Below are 22313 nucleotides of genomic sequence, written 5' to 3'. Positions count from 1 at the left end.
GAGCCTGCTTGGGATTCTCTCTCTCTCTCTCTCTCTCTCTCTCTCTCTCTCCCTGTCTCTGCCTCTCCCCCGCTGGCGCTGTCTCTCTCAAAATAAATAAACTTAAAAAAAAAAGTAAAGGGGTGCCAGCGTGGCTCAGTCGGTTGAGAGTCCAACTTCAGCTCGGCTCATGATCTCGAAGTTCCTGGGTTTGAGCCCTGTGTCAGGCTCTGGGCTGACAGCTCAGAACCTGGAGCCTGCTTTGGATTCTGTGTCTCCCTCTCTCTCTGCTCCTCTTCGGCTCATGCTCTCTCTCTCTCTCAAAAATAAATATATGTTAAGCATTTATTAAAAAGTAAAATATTAAAACAATTACTGCTCTATACAATTAAGATTTTTGCACTCACTGTAGAAGTGTTACACCTCAAAACAAAATAGTACTCCCCCAGAAATACAAATTATCTAGTGGAATATGATAAGAAGACATAGAAAAAAAAGAATACACACCTAAAAAGATTTTACAGAACTTTATTTTGGGAATAATTTCATATACAGAAAAGTTGCAGCGATAATAGAGATTTCATATATTCCCATCCAGTTTTTCACATTGTTCGTGTCGCATCTTACCATAATACATTTGCCAAGTCCAGTAAACAAATATTTGCACATTAAAACAAATGGGGGACAAAAATGAACTCAAAATGGATGAAAAATTTGAATGTAAGATCAGAAATCATAAAACTAGAAAAAAATATAGGTGATAAGTTCCTTGACAATATCATTTTGTCATTTCTGACTATAGAAGTAATGGCAACAAAAGCAAAAATAAACAAATGGGACCACATTAAACCAAAAAGCTTGTGCACGGTTAGATAAGAAGCCATCAAGCAAAATAAAAAAGGAACCTACTGAATGGGAAAAGATACTTGCAAATCATATATCTATGAAGGGGTTATTATCAAAATAGTTAAAGAACTCCTATTACTCAACAACAACAACAAAAACCCAAGCAATGTGGTTCAAAAGCAAGCAGAACAGAATATTCTATTCTGTGGGAATAGACCTTTTCCCACCGAAGCATACAGATGGCCAACAGGTGGATGGAAAGATGCTCAGCATCACATATCATTAAGGACATATGACTCAAAACTACAGTGAGCTGTCACCTCCCAATTGTCAAAACGGCTATTATCAAAAAGACAAAAAATAACAAGTGTTGGTTGGTAAAGATGTGAGATCATCACGTCAGACGCACAAAACTAATGTCGTACCTCACTTTACACGGCAATTAAAAAAAATTAGCTTTGATGTGTTCATTTCTGCATAAAACTCTGGCTCTGAAACATTAGACAAAGGTAGCACCTTTTGGACCAAAACTGCACAGCCATTTTGTAACTTTCTTCTTCCAGATTTTGTAACTCAGTTCAATCGCTTATACTTGAGATGATTTCTCTCAGGCATTTGTAAATTTTTATTCATATTTTTTACCCCATACCAACAAGTAGATCTTTCTGACCTGGGAGATCACACAGAGATTTTTGTTCCCCAGTTTTTCATGACTTGCTTGTCATCATCCTTCCCTATTTTCTACTTTCTTAAAACCCAAAGATACAATTCTGAAGGAAATTTCTCTGCGTGTAGAAATTGATGCATTGTGTCTACTTATTTGTTTCCATGAAATTTTGGAAGGCTCTTTCAAAACGGATGGGTTTGTGTTGTATGGAATCCTCTGGGTGATCGGGCCTAGGATATATGGTTTACTCTCATTTGGGGTATAGGCCTGCTCAGCAAAAGATTATTTTTTTTAAGATACCAAATCAATAATACTTTAATTTTGTAATAATCTCATTTTCCCCTGGAATATAACACTTGATCAAATAATTCAGTTATTATATCTTTTACAGTATACTGACATATTGCACTTAAAAAAAACAAAACAAAACCTAACTGTAAACTCGAAGATACCGAATGAATCATGTTACCTATAAGTGCCAACAGTATTATTCTGTCATGCTGATTTCAACTACATTTCTTTAAAAAAAAAAGGGGGCGGATGATATCAGCATTGATAACATAAAGGATTTCCGAATACACAAATGTAGGATTTCCATAACAATTCAAGAACTAAATGGGGCTCAACTCCAAGTACAAACGTTCACTTTCTATTCAAAACGACAGCATGCGTCTTGGACACATTTGTTGCTGCCAATAAATCCTACAGTCCATTCTCTAAAGCGTTTTTAAAAATCTAGGTTTGTCATAGTGTCTTTTGAGGGAAGAGGCAGGGTTAAGGGAAGCTAAGGGTTGTATGTGATTCCTCCAGTTCTCAAATTAGAGTGCTCGATTTCATCTAAAGTTTTTGGATACCACTTGTGTGTTTCTATCATCTTGCAATTGCCTCTCAAAGTTTTATGTCTTCCTGTGATATTTTCATGGACTCAGTTTTAATTCTTGCAGAACATACATTTTAAGGATACACAGCATTTTAAGAAACCAAGATTATATCCAAACGTATTATAGAGCCACAGAATAAAGTGGTTTGGAACTAGAACAGTACAAGAAGAGAACAGCTCGAGGAACATAGATAAAACACAGTTAATAATTTGGGGGAAAAAGGCTTACTTTCTCTCCATTCTGCACATTTTCTCCCAATCTCCTTAAAGGCGCTTTGGGCAATATTTTTCACAAGTTTACCAAAACAAGAGCAAGACTAATTTCCTTTTTATACAAAAATAAGTAGCAGGCTGTTCCGACATAGGAATTTTTCGGTTTTGTGTGTGTGTGTGTGTGTGTGTGTGTGTGTGTGTGTGTGTTTTATTTTTGTTTGTTTTTTGGTGTTTTGTGGGGGTTTTTTTGGTATTCTGTAAAAGTTCATTTGACAGTCTCTTTTTTTTTTTTCAAACTCACAGTCCATTAAATTCTTTCCCTCCCTTCTTCTGGCAAACTTGTAACGTCCCTTTTATATCCTTTACCAGTATTAAGCAAAGAAACCAGTCTACCTTTTTGCTCTCTCCGTTTCGGCCCCCTGCCCCATTCTTATTTTGACTTATTTTTTGAAGTGCCACGCACGGCTAGTTATTACTGCTGTAACTGTTACCTGACAGTAACATACCCCGGATGAGGGTTTTGATGGGGGTTTTACCTACCAGGTGGATGAAAAATAACTGCTCTATGACTGCGGAGGACACGGTGCGGAAGGAAGGGAGGCGAAGCAAAAGCTTTCCGAACCGCGTTGGTTGGTCGTTGTACTGGTTCCTAACGTGTTGCTCCAGGGCGCACTGGGACTTCTCTTGCAAGCTTTCCACTTGCGCCGCATCGGAGAGACCGCTGGCGTCTGAAGTGAACAGGACGATGGCCTTGAGGCAGCTGTACTCGGTGGGGTCGACTTGCAGAGCTTTGAGCTTCTCGGTTTGCTCTTGGAAGATCCGGACGTTGTCCATAAAGACGGCAACTTGGTCCGAAGACATGGGCGTGTTGTGTAAGCAGGTCGAGGCCAGGAACGAGACCACGTGGAGTGGCATGGCGCACTGCGCCCAGTTCAGCATGAACAGCTCGCACCAGGTAAGGCGAAGCATGGCCACCTGGTCGCTGATGGGCAGGGCCGGGAAGAAGGGTATGTTCCGGGCCCATTCCACGGCGCCGAAGAGCATCCGCGCAGCCTGTTCGCAAATGTCCTCGAGGCTGAGGATGGTGTTGGGCGGTGTGAACTGGCAGCTTGACCAAGGCAAGGGGTTGGGCTCCGCGCTGAGGAGCAGAGAAACATACCCAGACAGGTTCGGATAGCAGTCGGAGGGTTGCCGGGTGGTCGGCGCAGGTGGCCCGTGGGCTGGCTGGGTGGGCGGTCTCCTGTTGCTCTGCACTGCTTCTGGTTTCATACCGACGTCGAGGCACTTTCTGAAGCGGCAGTACTGGCACCGGTTGCGACGGTGCTGACTGACTCGACAGTCTCGGTTGGCTAGGCATCTGAAGCTCAGGTTCTTCGCCACGCTGCGCTTGAAGAAGCTCTTGCAGCCCTCGCACGTGAACTGGCCGTAGTGCTTGCCGCTTGCCTTGTCCCTGCACACCATGCACTTGATTTGCTGTTGCGGCGGCTGCAGTGGCGGCGGCGGCTGCAGTGGCGGCGGCAACAGCGGCGGCGGCGGCTGCAGTGGCGGCGGCAACAGCGGCGGCGGCGGCTGCAGTGGCGGCGGCAACAGCGGCGGCGGCGGCTGCAGTGGCGGCGGCAACAGCGGCGGCGACGGCAGCGGCAGCGGTGGCGACGGCAGCGGCAGCGGCAGCGGTGGCGACGGCAGCGGCAGCGGTGGCGACGGCAGCGGTGGCGGCAGCAGTGGTGGCAGCGGCTGCAGTGGCGGCGGCAGCAGCTGCTGTTGGTTACCGCCGTAGTCGTCAAAGCCACCCTGGTCGTCAGCCGCCATTTCAGTCAGCATGCTGGCTGGGCTCCCTTGTCTGGGCATCTGCGGCATATACACGTCCCAGGGCAGTGGGTTTGGCAGAGGTGATACCGGTAAGACTAGGCTGTCCTGAAAGCCAGACATCTCATCCTGGAGTTCGAACTTCACGGGGACTCCCGAATCCATATCTGTGAAGGCCGCGTCCATATTTCCCGCTCCCCCGTCTGTGGACGATGGCGGCTCCGGGTCTCTGGCACCGGCGCACTGCCTTTTGTGTGTATGATTGTGCGACAGGAAGTAGGACGGCGCCCCCAGCAGGCAGGGCGCTGGTTGGTTGAGGTTGGCTAGTTTTTCCTTTTTTGTTTCTAGTTTTGCAAAGTTTTATCGGCCTCTCTGGGCCCGTGTATTTGTTTTATCTGTTTCCCTCGACGAAGTTCTATCGGTTTGGAGGGCTTCCCACCAGAAAGGGCGGGGTAGGTGCCGCGCGAGAGTGAGGGGAAGCCAAATATGGCGAGACAGAGGGAGGCTTAGGGAGAACGGCAAGTGGATTGTCTGGCTTCAAGACAGAAATAGGAGCCCCTCCTCCCCCCCCCCCCCCCCCCGCAAAAAAAAAAATCTCTCCAAAGATCTCACTTGCGTTCACTCTCCCCCGCCCTCTCTGGTTTACTCCCAGAAAAAGATTATTAAGGGTTTTTTAATTTGGGAAGCCTCTGTTGCCTGGAAGTGGGTCACTAGTACAAATGCACGCAGAAGACTGTAATTCTTGGCCTGTGTTAACGTTTGTAATTGCTTTCACCATTTCCATTCCCTATGGCTCGTAAGACTTTTTTTTTTTTTTTTTTTACCACAGTCTCTTAATAAAATAAAAACCAGAATAAAGAAGCAACCCAGAGTCTTCAGCAATGGTGGCATTCAGAGGAAACTTTTGTCACCAATAAAAGACAGTATAAAAACTCATTGTGAGGGTGAAGGCTACGGAGAAATAAGCTGATACACTGTGCAAGGTGATTTCAGACCAACTAGGTGATTTCAGAACTTAAGAGAACTGTTGGGTTGAACCGTATGAATTTGCTAGTATTCAACTCTTTTGACTCACAAAACATGTCAATTTCATATAGCTTATCCTAATATCAATCACTTCTTAGGGAACAAATTTATGAGAAGCAGCACCATATAATACCTAAGGACTTTAGAATGTGATTGCTTGCAGGTAAATCCTACCTCTGTCACTTAAAATGTGTGTGATTTTGGATAAACAATCGTATCACTCCGTGCCTCAGCTTTTTTAGCTGCATGATATTTGGTTGTATTACTAAAGGCAGCAATTTAAGTATATGCTTTACTGTTTGTTGTATAATTTTATTTCTTCCAGTTTGGGGTATTTACAAGCAATAATGCTGCAAATAATTCTTCTACACGTATGTTGGTGCTCAGTTGTAAGGCATTCTCTAGACTGTTTACTCAACAGTGGAAGTTCTGGATTAGAGGGCACAAACTTTAAAAAAAAAAGCTTATTTATTTTGAAAGAGAGGAGGGGGGAAGGGGCAGAAGGAGAGAGAAAGATCCCAAGCCGGCTCCATACTGTCAGTGCAGAGCCTGACACAGGGCTGGAACTCACAAACTGAGAGATCATCAGCTGAGCGGAAATTGAGAGTCTGACGTTTAACTGACTGAGCCGCCCAGGTGCCCCCCTATACTTTTCTAAGATTGCTATTAATGCTGTGCTATTTTTCAAGATAGTTTTATCAATTTACATTCATTCCCATCACAACTGTGTGAGTTCCTATTGCTCCACGTGTTTGCCAACACAAGTGTACTCACAGTTCAAATTTTGCTCATCCAGTGACTATTTACTGGTGCTTAATTGTGGTTTTAATTTCGCTGATTACTACTAAGTTCGAGCAGCACATACAGAAAGGTACTCCGACTCATTTGGACTTCTTTCGTGAAGTACCTCTTCAACTTTAGTTGCTTTTTGTCAACTGCACTGTTTGCTGTTTTTTAACTGATGCATGGCGAGCTATGTTCCAAGAGTGTGATCCACTAAATGTATAGCTTGAGTTTTTTTGACCATTGCAAATCACTGTGTGCCCTGGCTTGTGGTTAGAATTGATCAAAAACAGGTTCCCTTCACCCCTCCACTCCAAGGCACTTTTCCTTACAAACTGCAGGGGTGAGAGTGTGGTTCAGGTTTGGGTCTGGTTTACCCTTCTATCAGGGTATAGTTCTTTAGGAAGCCGACTTAAAATGAGGATGATCTGTTTGCATTCCTGTCTGCATACTTTCAAACTCCCTTGTTTAGCAAATTATCTATAGGGCAAAGGTGCTTCAATCCTATATCGGGGTTCCGCCCCAACTAAAATTTTGCCGTCGTTATTCCTTACTATCTTGTCAGTTCTTTGATATGTACACACACACACACACACACACACACATCCATATATCCAATATACTTATTTGGTAGTGTTTTTCCAAAAAGCCCACTTTGCCATATTTCAGAAAACAGAACTCATTGCTGAATAAACCCCTAAATCTTGTCCTGTGCCTAATGCCTCCAGTTCTCTTACAAATAAGTTGACATCTAACAACTGGAGAGATTTTCATTAAAGTGTAGAGTTATTTGAAATACTTGCTAGCCTTGGACTAAAACCATTCCCAGTGGCCTTTCAGAGTAGCAGGAATGTGAGTCTGAACGAGCCCAGGGCCCCACTGTTCACGAGAAGCAGTTGTCGCCTTGAGTTTCAAGGATTATTACTTAGAATACGAGGCCGTTTTAGAGATTTTATGCATAAAACATCGATACCGTTCACAGGTGCCTAACTCTGCTTCCGATACGCAGGGCACAGAAGAATCCATATTTCGTGGTTCTAATGAGCGTAGGGAAGGGAGGAGAAAGATTTGTTCTACTGTCTGTATGTGTGCGCCCACCTTGGGATTTAGTTTCCCTTCCGAAAGCTTGAGAAAATTGCCTGTTTTATCTGCTTTCCAAGGTTCTTCAATGATAAATGGAAAGATTATGCACAAATGAGTTAAATATTTAGGATATCAACTACAGTCTCCCACCCAAGATAACACATCTCTACAATTTTGCTCCCCCTGTCCTTACTAGTTATCCACTGATACGAACCAGATTCAGGTCTAGGCACCCTTTATTACCCCTAAAGACCTGTGCAGACAACTGGAAAATGAGGCTGCAACCAGAGGCAATTTGTTCTTTTGCCAAAAGCCTTCTGAAATGAAGTCCCGGGGAGGTGGGTCAGTCCATGATTAAGGTTCAGGTGTAGGATTTATACACAAAACTTCTCATATTCTCTTCCGTCATTTGGCCCTATATATATTTTATTTTCCATTTCTTTTGTTTGTGCAGAGTCCCAAAAGATAGTAACAGAAAGAGAATCAGGATGAGCACTGGAGACTTTAGCCTGGAGCTTAAGGTTTTTTCCACCTCTGACCTGGGACAGCAAAGATTCCTTACTACACAGCACAACCCCCCATCTAATCCCTAGAGGGTCAGTCACTGCCTCTTACATAGGACGCTTCATGGTAGCTCATAGGAGCTTTGTTTTCAAAATGACAGACACAAACTTTTTTCTTTTTTTTTCTTAATTTTTTTTTTTTTAAATTTTGAGACAGAGGGAGACAGAGCGCGAGTGGGGGAGGGGCAGAGAGAGAGAGGGAGACACAGAACCTGAAACAGGCTCCAGGCTCCGAGCTGTCAGCACAGAGCCCGATGCGGGGCTCGAATCCATGAACCGTGAGATCATGACCTGAGCTAAAGTCGGACGCTTAACCAACTGAGCCACCCAGGCACCCCAAACTTCTTTTCTTTAACACGGAAATGGCAACAAAAGCATATATGAATGGGAAAATGAAATATGTATGATTATTTCCCTCTCCATCAATATATATATATATATATATATGAAATATGCATGATTATTTCCCTCTCCATCTATCTATCTATCTATACACACACACACAAAGACGCTAATCAAATACTATTCACAAGGCTAGACAGTCATCCCATTTGTAAGCTGGCTTACGAGATATTGCATTCTTTTTTCTTGTTCTGTGATCTCATTCTACTATCCTTTCCTTTTTGGGGACAGATGGTCAGAAGTTGGTGGCATGTGAAGTTAAAGAGAATTTTCCTGGTCACTTCTTTTCAGGGCTTCCAAAATAACATTCTACTGGAATAAATTCCTCAGAGTAATTTCATTAATAATATTACAATATCACGCGCATACTAAACGCCAGGTGTTCCATACACATGACCGCAGACCCTCAGTGCCATCTGTTAGATGCTCGTTTCTGTTTTACAGATGAAGACATTGTGATTCAGAAGTAAAAAGTCATTTGTCCCAGGTGAGAAGATGGTAACATAAGGATTTAAATCCATGTTCGTCCGATACCAAAACCCATTTCCTATAGCACTATGACGCCTCGAGAAATACCACCGAGATTTAGTGGCATTTCATGCTTATTGACATCTGCATTGACAGATGGACTGACGAGGCACCTCCGATACATTTCACTTGCAATGTTAAAAAGCCCCTTTGAAAAAGGAATGCGACTAATCCTTTCATCGACAGTACCACCCACAAATGGTGCAAACCTTTGTTGTCTTGTAGACATAGGCATTCTCCCCTTCTGCATTTCATCTTATTTCCTGAAGGATGTTACAAAACCACTATTTGCCTCAAGGATTTTAATTAGAAATGGGTATCTCAGGGGCACCTGGGTGGCTCAGTCAGTTGAGTGCCTGACTCTTGATTTAGGCTCTGGTCATGATCCCAGGGTCGTGGGGTTGAGCCCCACATCGGACTCCACTCTGAGCGTGGAGCCTGCTTAAGGTTCTCTCTCCCTCCCTCTGCCCCTCTCCCTGGCTTGCGCGCACGTGCTCTCTCTCTCTCTCTCTCTCTAAAATAAAATAAAAAGGAAAAAAAAAAGAAATAGATATCTCAGATCTCCATGAGTTACCTTTAGTCAGAGTCACTGAATTTAGCCGCTGCTGATTTTGAAATTTCTCTAGGAACTGGACAATAATTTTTTTAAAAAAAAAAATGAGAAAAAAAAAACGCAGTAGCTTCAGATTCTGACCCTGACACTTTTGGTATGATGTTGAATAATTATACTCCAAAGCCATTGCTTCCTTATCTGTAAAACAAGATCATACGATACACCCTGTAATGCTGTTATTGTGAGGCTCAGACGCCGTAACGTGTAAAGTGATTAGCAGAGTTCCTGGTACTATAGTAACGATAAAGAAACCCGAAGCTGCTATTTAAAAAAAAAAGCAAAAAAAATTCCCTAAGAATTGTTCAAGGCTGATGCTGAAAATCAGAAGTTTTACCTGGTGACACTACAGTAGAAAATGCTAGCCTATGTAACATTTATTTATTTATTTGTTTGTGTTTGTTTTTGTTTTTTTAGACTATGTGACATTTAAGTTATTCGAGTATTTTGTAAAAAGTGAGTAAGTTCCTTTGGGGCTAGGGCCCTGTTTATTCACCTCTGTATTCGTAATGCCAAGCACAAGGCCTAATACAGGGTGAACTTTCTTTCTATTTTAAAAATTTTTTTTAGAAGTTTATTTATTAATTTTGAAAGGGAGTGTGAGCACGAGCGGGGGAGGGGCAGAGAGAGACTCACAAGTAAAGGTCATTTTATCTAGGTATTAGTGCCGTTTTTTAACACAGCAGATAGTAATTGAGGTAAAATTTTTATCTATCTATCTAGACATCAATATATTAGTGTAATTATCAATATATATATTTTGTCAATCTATTAGTAAAAATGTTATCAATATATTAGCTTTATCCGGATGTTTTTGCCATCATGTTTCTGTTCCATAGTATTTGTCATGACATTTTACACTATATCTATTTTTCTTTCACAAGAACTAGCAAGAATTTAGATAGCTCTGAAAGCTACAAAATATAAGCAGTTGTATTTTTAATAAACTATTAGTGAAAAGATGCGATCCTGAATGTGTACGTGTAATTAAGTTGCATTTCTCTGTTTTTCCTCAATGTTGAGTTGGCTTTGAGTATATTTAGCAAGTATGAAGAAGACCATTTATGAAGCAGTTTGATAGCTGGGAAAATGTCACCTACTTTATCATGGTCATTTAAATATTGCTGCTGTAAGCTCTTTTTGCACTGGTTGACCATGGGGACATGTCCCTCCACTGTATTTCTGAACTATACATTATGTGTTCAATACATTGCATCATTAGCATGTAACCCCACGTTGTTCATTATCTTTATTTAAAATTTTCTTTTACTTTCTTTTATTTATTTTGAGAGAGAGAGAGAGAGAGAGAGAGAATCCCAAGCAGGCTCTGCACTGTCAGCTCAGAGCCCGATGCAGGACTCGAACTCACAAACCGTGAGATCATGACCTGAGCCAAAATCAGATGCTCAACTGATTGAGCCACCCAGGCGCCCCTGTTCATTATCTCTTTTTCCAAATTGTCCTTCCCACAGACACATACAAACACACACGTGTATAAGTATATTATAAACTCCCTTGTCGGTAGGGATTGGGATTAACACATTTGTATTTCCTGTGTTTTGTTTGTTCAGTGCTAAAAAACAGATATTGAATGTGTTTTATATTCACTGTGATTTAGCACTTGAGTTATAATAGTTTAATTATGACCTTTATTTTCTTTGATCATTGTTAGATCAAAGATTGTTGGAACATCTCCATCCTGGTGGCTAACTGGTTGTTTCTGGACCCACAAGAGTTTCTTAGAGTGTTAAAGATAGTAGAGTTTGGTCACAGGGTTGAATGGGATGGAGTGGCTTCTGGGTAAAATAAAGTGAAAGACATTTTGAGAATTATTTGATTTATTTAATTAGTTAATAAAGGAAAATGTTTAATTTCAATCCCTGGATGAATTCTGTGGTTTCAGTTATCTGACTTGGCTGACTAAAAAATGCAGTGAATATGTAATCGCAATTTTTGGAATGCACCTGCTGCTCAGCAGAAGTGCTCTCTGACAGATCAGATCAATATCCCAAGATTGCATTGACAAACATAACCTTTATTGTTGAAAAAGAATATAATTCTGTTTGTTTCCATTTTGAGATGATTTAAGAACGTATGCTCCAATTTGACAAAGATTACTCCAGGATTTAACCTTTAGAAATTATATATGGTTATTTTCTTTTTTAAAAATGTTTATTTATTTTGAGAGGGAGAAAGACAGCACGAGCGCAAGCAGGGGAGGGGCAGAGAGAGACAGAGAGAGAGAGAGAGAGAGAATCCCAAGCAGGCTCCATGCTGCCAGCACAGAGCTGGATGCTGGGCTTGAACTCACGAACCGTGAGATCTCAACCCGAGCTGAAGGTGGACACTTAACTGACTGAGCCACCCAGGTGCCCAAGCATATTTTTTTCAAGTCAACACATATGCATTTTTTTTCCTGCCAGATTTGTTAGGTATGAATAATAATACCTATAATGAAGGACTGCTCTGAGGTTTTGATGAACAATCTAAGTAAAAATATTAAATTTGAGGAACTGCTATTATTTATATGACACAGCAAAGCAAACTGGAAAGAGTATAGACTTTGAGGTTAGATCCATACTTCCTCATTGTACAACCTGGACTTAGGTTTCCTTATCTGTAAAAGGTAAATAATAGTGCCTACCTCATGTAGTTTTATTAAGTTAAGTCATAAGTTTTGAGTAAAGTGTTTGGCATATAGCTGGGCCCCAATATATATCATAGCTCTCACTATTATTAATCCTATTTTTGTTATTGTTATTGTGTTATAGCATAGAGGCATATAATAATTTCCTTAAGGCCATAAGTGAGTTGAGGTTTTACCTTTGTGGTCCTACTATTTTTCCTTTCTATACTTTTATTTTTATTTTTTATTTTTTCTTCATTTTTAATGTTTATTTATTTTTGACAGACAGAGACAGAGCACGAGTGGGGAAGGGGCAGAGAGACTGAGACACAGAATCCCAAGCAGGCTCCAGGCTCTGAGCTGTCAGCACAGAGTCCCCCGCGGGGCTGGAACTCACATACAGGGAGATCTTGACCTGATCATGACCCAGTTCATGATCCGCGGAAGTCTGTCGCTTAACCGACTGAGCCACCCAGGCGCCCCCCCCTTCTGTACTTTTATTTTTCCTATTAACTATCACCTGTGCGCTGTTAAATTGTCATTTTTTTTCAAGTAATCCTAACACGTCTGAAAAAAATGCAAGAGAACATGAGAGAGAGTTACAAGTGTCATATAATGGCATGAGCAATATCTTTTAAGATTCTTTGTTTATTTCACAGTAAAAACTAGACAGTTCTTAATCACACTGGCACAATAGTCTACATCAGAATTAAATACAGTCTTAGATTTCCTTACTGCCTCTTCCCTCTTTTATGTGGTTATTTACATAACTAATTAAAACGAAACTTAGGTGAATGAGTCACAGTAAAAATTCAGTAATTTGTAATTATTTATGAAATGGTGGTCTTCAACAATTGCCTTTACGTTTTTAAATGAAATAACTTTTAGGGAAGTATTCATTTAAATTTCCTACTCTACTTAAACTATAAGACATTTACCTTACTTCATTATAATTAAACCGAGCCAAAAAAAAAAATATATATATATGTAAACTATAAGACATTTACCTTACTTCATTATAATTAAACCGAGCCCATATATATACATATATATGTATATGTATATGTATATGTATATGTATATGTGTAGGTATGTACCTATAGGTACATACCTACACATGTACATACATGTATACCTACATACATGTAGGTATGTATATGTATATATGTGTATGCCTATACATATACATACATGTATACCTATACCTATACATGTACATACATGTATATGTGTAGGTATGCACATATATGTACTTATATACACATATACATGTATATATATGTATACATACATATATATGTATATATATAATACTAAAACCAAGAAAATACCTCCAGAATATTTGCTTTGGTAGAGGTGGAAATACATAGTGCACATTTTCATATGCATATCTTTTAAAAAAATGTTTATGTATTTATTTACTCTTTTGAAAGAGAGACAGAGTGCAAGTGGGGGAGGGGCAGAGAGAGAGAGGGAGACATAAAATCTGAGGCAGGCTCTCTGCTCCGGGCTGTCAGCACAGACCCAGATGTGGGGCTCGAACTCATGAACTGTGAGATCATGACCTGAGCCAAAGTAGGACACTCAACCGCCTGAGCACCCAGGCGCCCCTTTATGCATATTTTTTTTAATTATAGCTAGAGACTTGGTTCAATGTAATATAAAAAAAAATCTTAAAATTGTGTCAAGATTTACAGCTTACTAAATTTTTTCAATTTCAGTCTTTAATATTTACAAATACCTATCAAGTAGATGCTAGGTGAGATCATGTAGATTAAAATACTTACCACGATAAGTACACAGTAAAAGCTAGTCATTAGTAAAGGAGAATCTAATTCTTAGATATATCCATTGATTTGCCCAAAGTCACAATATTAATACGGCATTATTTAAGAGTCATTTGATCAAAACAGATCTAGTTAAAACACAGTAGTTTTTAGTTAGAATTGGAGCAAATAATAGGAAACTACAAAATTCAAACATGTATATGATTAATGTTGATATTTAGCTTTAATATAACTTTTCTATTCAAAAATTTTCATTTTATTGGTAATTAAGCAAAATGTATTATAATGTTTAGTAGAAATCGCTTGCTGTCTTTATTCTTTACCCCTATATCCCTTTTAGAGAACATAAGGGTTGATTACGATGGTTTTTATGTCTCACCCACGGGTGACATTCATGCATATACAGAGATTGTAATCAAGTTTTTGAGGAATTGAAAATCAGACGTCAGTCTGTTCCATCACAAGAAAGACTTCAAAGAACATAAGGAATTGGGGCGCCTGGGTGGCTCAGTCTGTTAAGCCTCCAGCTCTTGGTTTTGGCTCAGGCCATGATCTCACAGCTCGTGAGTTCAAGCCCCCGGGTCAGGCTCTGTGCTAACAGCACAGAACCTGCTTGGGATTTCTCTCTCCCTCTCTTTTTGACCCTCTCCGGCTTGCTTTCTCTCTCTCAAAAAAATTAATAGCTAAAAAAATTAATAGCTAAAAAAATTTTTTAAAAAGAACACAGGGAATTTACTTTTCATTATTTATCTACACTCGATTTTGAATATGTTTTCCATTTCAAATGAAATATATGAAACTTAGCTTGGGGCTATTAGTTCAACACCACATATTTAACTTTTCTCCTCTGTACTTGTTACTAAAATAGGGAGCCCAGAAAAGTTCTTTCTCCCTATAAATACAAATATGGAGATGATATTAAACCAAGAATATATGAGATGGAGGTAAAGCAAAATAGAAAAATAAATAAGTGCTTGGGAAATATTAAATGTCTTTCTTTTAGTTCTCCTTCAACGTTTTTTCCTACATAATCGTGAGGCGAAAATACTGTGTGGTTTTCATTAGCTAGTGTAATTCTTTGGCATTCTAAAAACTGAACTCTATCTAGAATAAGAAAAGCTTTTGCTCTGCAGAACATGGTCTGACCTAACTATCCTATGTGTACTGTAAGTACTGATTCAAAATACTTTCTTCCCTGCTGCTTTCTGAATAGGGTTAAAATCCACAGAGGCCGCGGGGCGCCTGGGTGGTGCAGTCGGTTAAGCGTCCGACTTCAGCCAGGTCACGATCTCGCGGTCCGTGAGTTCGAGCCCCGCGTCGGGCTCTGGGCTGATGGCTCGGAGCCTGGAGCCTGTTTCCGATTCTGTGTCTCCCTCTCTCTCTGCCCCTCCCCCGTTCATGCTCTGTCTCTCTCTGTCCCAAAAATAAATAAACGTTGAAAAAAAAAAATTAAAAAAAAAAACCCCACAGAGGCCGCGATCCTACAATTGCTTAGAAAATAGAAATAAGGATCTGCAATAAGGATCTGCCATGGCTCGGGCTGCTTTGTAATTGTATATACACTTCCATAAAGACCCTCACATATCTCTTAACATGTAATTAAACAATGAAAATAGAGATAAGCCAACAATGAAAATAGAGATAAGCCAGGGCATCCGGGTGGCTCAGTCAGTCAAGCATCTAACCCCTGATTTTGATCAGATCATGATCTCACAGTTTGTGAGTTCGAGGCCCACTTTTGGGCTCTGCGCGGACAGCTTGGAGCCTGCCTGGGGTTCTTTCTTTCCCTCTCTCTCTCTCTGCCCTTCCCCCACTTGTGTGCGCGTGCTCTCTCTCTCTCTCAGAATAAACATTTTTTAAAAAAAGAAAAGAAAATAGAGATAAATAAACAGGTAGTTCAAATTCCACCTCTACTACCTATTTTATTAACCATTTCTCAGTGAGAAATCCACAGTGTAGAAAAAAATCTCACTCAACCTGTTTGTCATGTTGATATTCTTATTTATTTATTTATTTATTTTAAAAAATTTTTTTAACGTTTATTTATTTTTGAGACAGAGAGAGACACAGCATGAACGGGGGAGGGGCAGAGAGAGAGGGAGACACAGAATCGGAAGCAGGCTCCAGGCTCTGAGCCGTCAGCCCAGAGCCCTGTCGCGGGGCTCGAACTCGCGGACCGCGGGATCGTGACCTGAGCTGAAGTCGGACGCTCAACCGACTGAGCCACCCAGGCGCCCCTTGATATTCTTAATTAAAAAAGAAACACTGTCTTGTCATTAAGTCATGGAAAAAACTCACAAAGCTTATTTTGGGGACTTAGTTTTATGTGAACAATGTGCAGAGCACCTGTCTTTGGTATATTTGGAATGCAAAGCAATTAGAGTGCAAAGATTTTAGATTTCTTTTTTTTTCTCATTTTGCTTTATCTTTTCTCTATATAATTTATTGTCCAATTGGTTTCCATACAACACCCAGGGCTCATCCCAACAGGTGCCGTCCTCAATGCCCATCACCCACCCTCATCAACCCTCAGTTTATTCTGTTTTTAAGAGTCTCTGGGGCGCCTGGGTGGCGCAGTCGGTTAAGCGTCCGACTTCAGCCAGGTCACGATCTCGCGGTCCGTGAGTTCGAGCCCCGCGTCGGGCTCTGGGCTGATGGCTCGGAGCCTGGAGCCTGTTTCCGATTCTGTGTCTCCCTCTCTCTCTGCCCCTCCCCTGTTCATGCTCTGTCTCTCTCTGTCCGGAAAAAAAAAAAAAAAAAAGAGTCTCTTATGGTTGGCCTCCTTCCCTCTCTGCAACTTTTTCCCCCCCTTCACCTCCCCCCTGGTCTTCTGTTAAGTTTCTCAGGATCCACATAGGAGTGAAAACTTGTGCTAAGATTTTAGATTTCTGATCCTTTATTTAACACAAAACAAATTTCGGCACTCACAGAATATAGAAATTTGACTAAGGGGGAAGAGAAAGAAGTGAAAGGCAGTTTTCAAGATTGAATGACTGCCCTTTGAAATAGAGGCTAAGGAGGCTATCCTTAATCATCTCATAATGTGTAAGAGTGAAGGTTATGGATACCCAGTCCATTCATTTCTAAGTAGATTTTCTTATATGTTCACTTAGATGGCAATAAGAGAGAAAAATGTCTTCTGAGTTATTAAAATCATATCTAATTAGTGAGTAGTGTTTTCATCTAGGAACAGAAAGAATTTACTTTTTTTCCTTGGACTAATTACTGATTAGCTCCAGCAAATTGATTCTCACAACTATAGGCACATAACCCTGTTGTATGAAATAGTAATTCTTTTCATCTCCCTATCATACGCAAAAGCCGTATACTTCAACCTCCATAATGATAATTCCAGACTCCGAGTAGGTAACTTGTTCAAAGTGACAGCAGTAGGAAGTTTAATGGCAGAATCTCAAAACATAGAAAAACACCTAGAAAATACCTAGTTCAAACTCCTACTCGAAGGAGAAATTCTTTGCACAAACTCCAGCAATGGAGTTTCCTTGAAAAGTAGAGCTTTTCATCAATAAAGACCATTTAATTGAACCCTAATGTGCTTCTTTATCTTCTCCCATTTATCTGGCTCTTATCTTTTGGAGCCAGAGGAGCATGAAAATCCTTCAACTAATTGAAGATATATTCTGACCCTTCCCCACTTCTTCATTCTGTCTTCGAATCCCATGATAATAAAGGCTTTGAAACCTGGGCTTTGAAACTTTGTGTCTAAGAGGGTGTTAAGAGTCTGAAATGCACTGAAATGCATTACAGATGCATTATAAATGCAAAATAATGAAATTATTGTGAAGAAAGCTATGGGTCTGAAAGAGCGTCTAGCAGCTAGGACCATGTATAGCTCTAGTGAACGTACAATAAGCGTTAACTGTTATTATCACTCTAGGGTCCAGAGAAATGACTCCTGGATGTACCGGAGGTTATTTTTTCAGTTCCGTTACTCTGTGTCTCTAGAGCCATATCAAGTCAGGAAGCAAGAACCAGCATTGAGTCTTCACATTTCCAGGGCTCAGTGGCAGAAATACAAGTCTGAACAGCTGGGGAAGTGGGGCCCTTAATATCGGCCATCGAAAAGAGAATGGAGGTTAGCCTTTTACGGCCCTAAAATCCAGTAAGATTGTATGCTTCAGCTTTTCTTACCTTTATTGACTGTGAGCAGTAAATGAGGTAGCAGACACAGAGTTAAGTGCTGAAGGATCGGAGCATGCCACCCCAAAGTAGGCCATTTGGGCATACGAATTCTTTTGAGCTAAAGGCAACTGAGAAGTGATAGATGGAGAAAAAGCGCTCTACTCCCCCTTTCGGTCCAACGGTGGAGTATAAATTTCCCTCCTTTAGAGTTTCTCTCTCCCATGCCAAGAAGAGAATTATTCTTTATATCTATCTCTATCTCTCTATATAAAGGTTTCTTTTCTTCTTTTCTTTTTTTATGGCTAATGATATTTTTTGAATTAATTATTTACTTATTATAATTTATTGTCAAATTGGCTCACATACAGCATATACAGTGTGCTCTTGGTTTTGGGGGTAGGTTCCCGGGATTCATCGCTTCCATGCAATGCTCAGGGCTCATCCCATCAAGTGCCCTCCTCGATGCCCATCACCCACTACCCCCCCCCCAACCCTCAGTTTGTTCTGCGTATTTAAGAGTCTCTTATGGTTTGCCTCCCTCTCTGTTTGAAACTATGTTCCATTTTATTCTTATTTATTTATTTCATTTCTGAGGGAGAGAGAGAGAGAGAGAGAGCAGAAGAGGGGCAGAGAAAGAGAAAGAGAGAGAACCCCAAGCAGACTCTGTACTGTTAGCACGGAGCCTGCCTGACGTGGGGCTGGATTCCCCCAAAATCATGAGATCGTGACCTCAGCCAAAATCAAGAGTTGGAGGCTTAACTGACTGAACCACCCAGGCACCTCTTTTTTATATATTTTTAAGTTTGTTTCTTTATCTCGAGAAAGAGAGAGAGAGAGAAAGAAGGAGGGACCGAAAGAGAGAGAGAGAGAGAGAGGGAGAGAGAGAGAGAGAGAAAGAGAGAGAGAGAGAATCCTAAGCAGGCTCCCCAGGGTCAGCATGGAGCCTGAGGCAAGCCTCGAACTCATGAACCGTGAGATCATGACCTGAGCCGAAATCAAGAGTCGAAAGCTTAACCAACCGAGCCAGCCAAGCACCCTGAAGAGAATTGCTCTTAATCTCTGGAAACACACTTATCCTCCCCAGGATCGCACGAAATTGAATCTGTATAGCAAACCTTAGTAAAATAACCTTTACCTTCTATTAGTTTTCTCCACATATTTACCTTCCACGATATACCACCCCTAGAAGCTCAAAGCCCTTTTCTTTCTTTTTTTTTAAATATGAAATGGTCAAATTGGTTTCCAAAAGCCTTTTTCTTTTGTCTTATCACTTCTCCCAATATATTGCTCTTCGTTACGATGGTCCATAAGCCCCAGATCCAGCTGCTCCTTTGGGTCTTGTTTTCTATGAAGGCGTTCATATGTATCCTAATAAACTCTCTTGTTAATCTGCCTTTTGCCAATTTAATTTGCAGGGTCCCAGGAACGTTTTTCCTCCCATATAGTGCTCGGTTAAAGCCAGCTATTATAATTATCATCATCACCTTCCTTACCATGAGGGCGTGACACGAAGCAAGCATTAAGTTAGGTGCTAGTTGCTATTACTTAGCTTAGACATTGCTGGCTATGTGCCTGTGGTCATACGACCCTTACAAGTAGCGTTGGAATGTTCATTAAAATTACCTTTTGAATTTATTTTGTGAATTTATTGGAGAATGAAAGCAGTAATTAATCTGCCAAAGCTGCATACCTCTAAGGAAAAAAGAAGAGAAATAAAGTGCAAAGAATAACTAGAGAAAGCAGACTCTAGAGATACAAACAACAACCAGAACTTCTAGATTTTCATAAGTATATTGATTTTACACTTAAAATTGAAACTTACCTGGTAAAAATTTTTTTTTTGCCATAGGATAAAAAGCTTGCAGCAAAATGATTATGTGTATCTGAAGAGGGAAGGGAGATATTCGAAGACGTTTGAACCAACAAGTTTGGTTGCCCTGTGAAAGATTCATAGGTCTGGATGTGTGGGGGCAGGAAATCCCCAGTATCTAACCTCATGAGTTATTCACTTATTCATTTAAAAGATGCCAGATACAGGGATAAAGTCTAGGTATGTACAAGCACACAAGACTGGCAAGGTCACCGCTTAGTCTCTCAGAGGGCGGAGGACCGGATTTAAGGCATCTGTAAATCAACTCTAAATTAGCCCTACAGAGTGTGCAAACCCTGGGCAGACGACAATAAGGAGAAAACGAAAAAGAAAACAAAAAGCCATTTTGCGCAGAGATTCTGTGAAGGGGGCAGAGACAAGCACTGGTCTTTCAATGTTTGGGTAACAGAACATTCCACAAAGTATGGAGGGGCATAGTCCTAACTTCTGCAAGGAACACTGAGTACAATAAAGACTGAAGCAAATGCAGTACCATGCGATCTCTTGAGGGCAGCACCAGGTAACAGCACCCAAGCCAGGGAAGCAGCATTCTCATGGAAGGCACTGGTGGTGAAATGGCAGAGCATCAACAGAGACCACAATGCCTGGTGGGAGATTGTGGACGCCCAACAGACATGGCGGTACTCAGTGGATGCCCAGCAAATGATGATGGATGCCCAGTGGCGGATGATGGACGCCCAGTGGCGGATGATGAATGACCAGCGGATACAGTAAATGGTGGCAGGTGATGGTGGATACATACGTGCTTGACGAAAGCCCAGAGCAGCTGCAGCAGCGCGTGATACGGATTGATTTATTCGTGATTACATGTGAGACAACTCGTAGGGACTTGTAGAAATACTTGGACGGAACGTGTGTGTTTTTCTAGGGGACTGGAGTAACTTGTTAAGCTAATGGGGATGAACAAGCCAGTGGCTGTAGGGTATTGACATCGAGGTTGTCTCTCTTGTGCTCACACGCTGTGAGGCCTGTCTCCAACTTGAGTGTCTTTAGGGACAAGGCAGGCAATATGAGGAAGACACCTAGGTGTGAGAAAATGGGGACTAACAGAAAACACAGCAAAGATGAATCTACACGTTGTTGAAAGGTATCCAGTTTACAACGTTTTAAAATCGTTGGCCAGGCCCAAACAAAACTCACCTGCAGGCAGAAGTCAGATAAAGGGCTTGCCAGTTCGTGACCTCTGGTTTAGGTGAACACTGAGTATCGGTGTCATAAAACTTAATATATCATTTATTTAGGAATGTGTATCACCTTTACACAAATAAGAAAATGAGCTCTGGGTATACAAATTTTGGAGCTATTTTATATGCTTGAGAAGACTGTCTTATTACTTGTTAACCAATTCAAAGAATTCAGAGAGATTCTGCTTATCACGTGTGTAATTGTATACACTATAGCTTTTCCAAAATATTGAGGACAACTTGGGCTCCACGGAAAGGGTTTTGATGGAATCCCTGAAAACCCCTGGGATGACGGTGAAAAATAAGAGGGTGGATCTATAATTCCTAGATATATTCCCAAGTCTCTTTTCCAAGTGTATTTCTGGAGTCTGGGTTGGACAATATCTATCCTTTACTAAAAGGTATAAATGTCTAGAAAAAGAGAGTTAGACTTTAAGGAATTCTTCAAAAGAAATGAAGATAAAAGCATCTAATGGAGCAACACTTAGCTTATAAGCATATGCCCCATTTTAATGGAATAAATCCCAAAGAACATTTACCATCTGTATATGTGTGTGTGTGTGTGTGTATACATATATATATATATATGTATATATATGTATATGTGTGTATATATATATATGTATATATACACATATATATATTTGTATATTATACATACATGTAGTAAATTTGTAGGAACATAGCTAAATATAAGTTTGGTTAAACATTAGTTTCTTCATGTTTAACCCATGAAAAAAACAAATCATGGATATTATTTTGTGAGGATTAAATGAGCTGATACGTGCAACATTTTTTGTAGAATGCCTAGGAAATAGTATGTTCTCAATTAATGACATTTATTATAAAATGTGAAGATGAAATGTGATTGTAGTCTTGTGCTTCATGGGGTTACTAGTCAATGATTTTTTAAATTTTTTTAAATGTTTATTTATTTTTGAGAGAGAGAGAGACAGAGCATGAGCAGGGGAGAGGCAGAGAGAGAGAGGGAGACACATAATACAAAGCAGGCTCTAGGCTCTGAGCCGTCAGCGCAGAGCCTGACGTGGGGCTCAACCCCATGAACCCTAAGATTATGACCTGAGCCAAAGTCAAACACCCGACTGAGCTACCCAGGCGCCCCACTAGTCAACAGTTTTTGTTCTCTCTTCTTCTAGTCTTCAAATCTTTTCAAATTCCCATAACGTACTTAAATAGTTCATGAATTTTCTTTGTATACAGACAATCCTCTGGTATATTTTGTTAACAACTAACCCTCTTAAAACTGACACAGGAATTTTAGCTACTAGACTTATT

At 40.6% G+C, this 22313-nt stretch overlaps 2 protein-coding genes across 3 annotated transcripts in view; both read right to left on the bottom strand.

The window, feature by feature from the left end:
* HTR2C (5-hydroxytryptamine receptor 2C) overlaps positions 1 to 22313 on the bottom strand; it is a 298958-nt gene that overhangs the window by 111200 nt on the left and 165445 nt on the right. The window lies entirely within an intron of this gene.
* LOC102900472 (COUP transcription factor 2-like) lies at positions 492 to 20573 on the bottom strand. The gene is made up of 2 exons (XM_045051084.1): positions 20306 to 20573; positions 492 to 4735 (listed from the first exon to the last, which is right to left on the bottom strand). The coding sequence occupies exons 1-2, from the start codon at positions 20571 to 20573 to the stop codon at positions 3051 to 3053; spliced, it is 1953 nt and encodes a 650-aa protein (XP_044907019.1). The 3' UTR covers positions 492 to 3050.

Source organism: Felis catus, chromosome X, assembly GCF_018350175.1.
Source record: "Felis catus isolate Fca126 chromosome X, F.catus_Fca126_mat1.0, whole genome shotgun sequence".
In the NCBI taxonomy this organism is placed as follows: domain Eukaryota; kingdom Metazoa; phylum Chordata; class Mammalia; order Carnivora; family Felidae; genus Felis; species Felis catus.
This window is presented reverse-complemented; position numbering and strand designations above follow the sequence as displayed.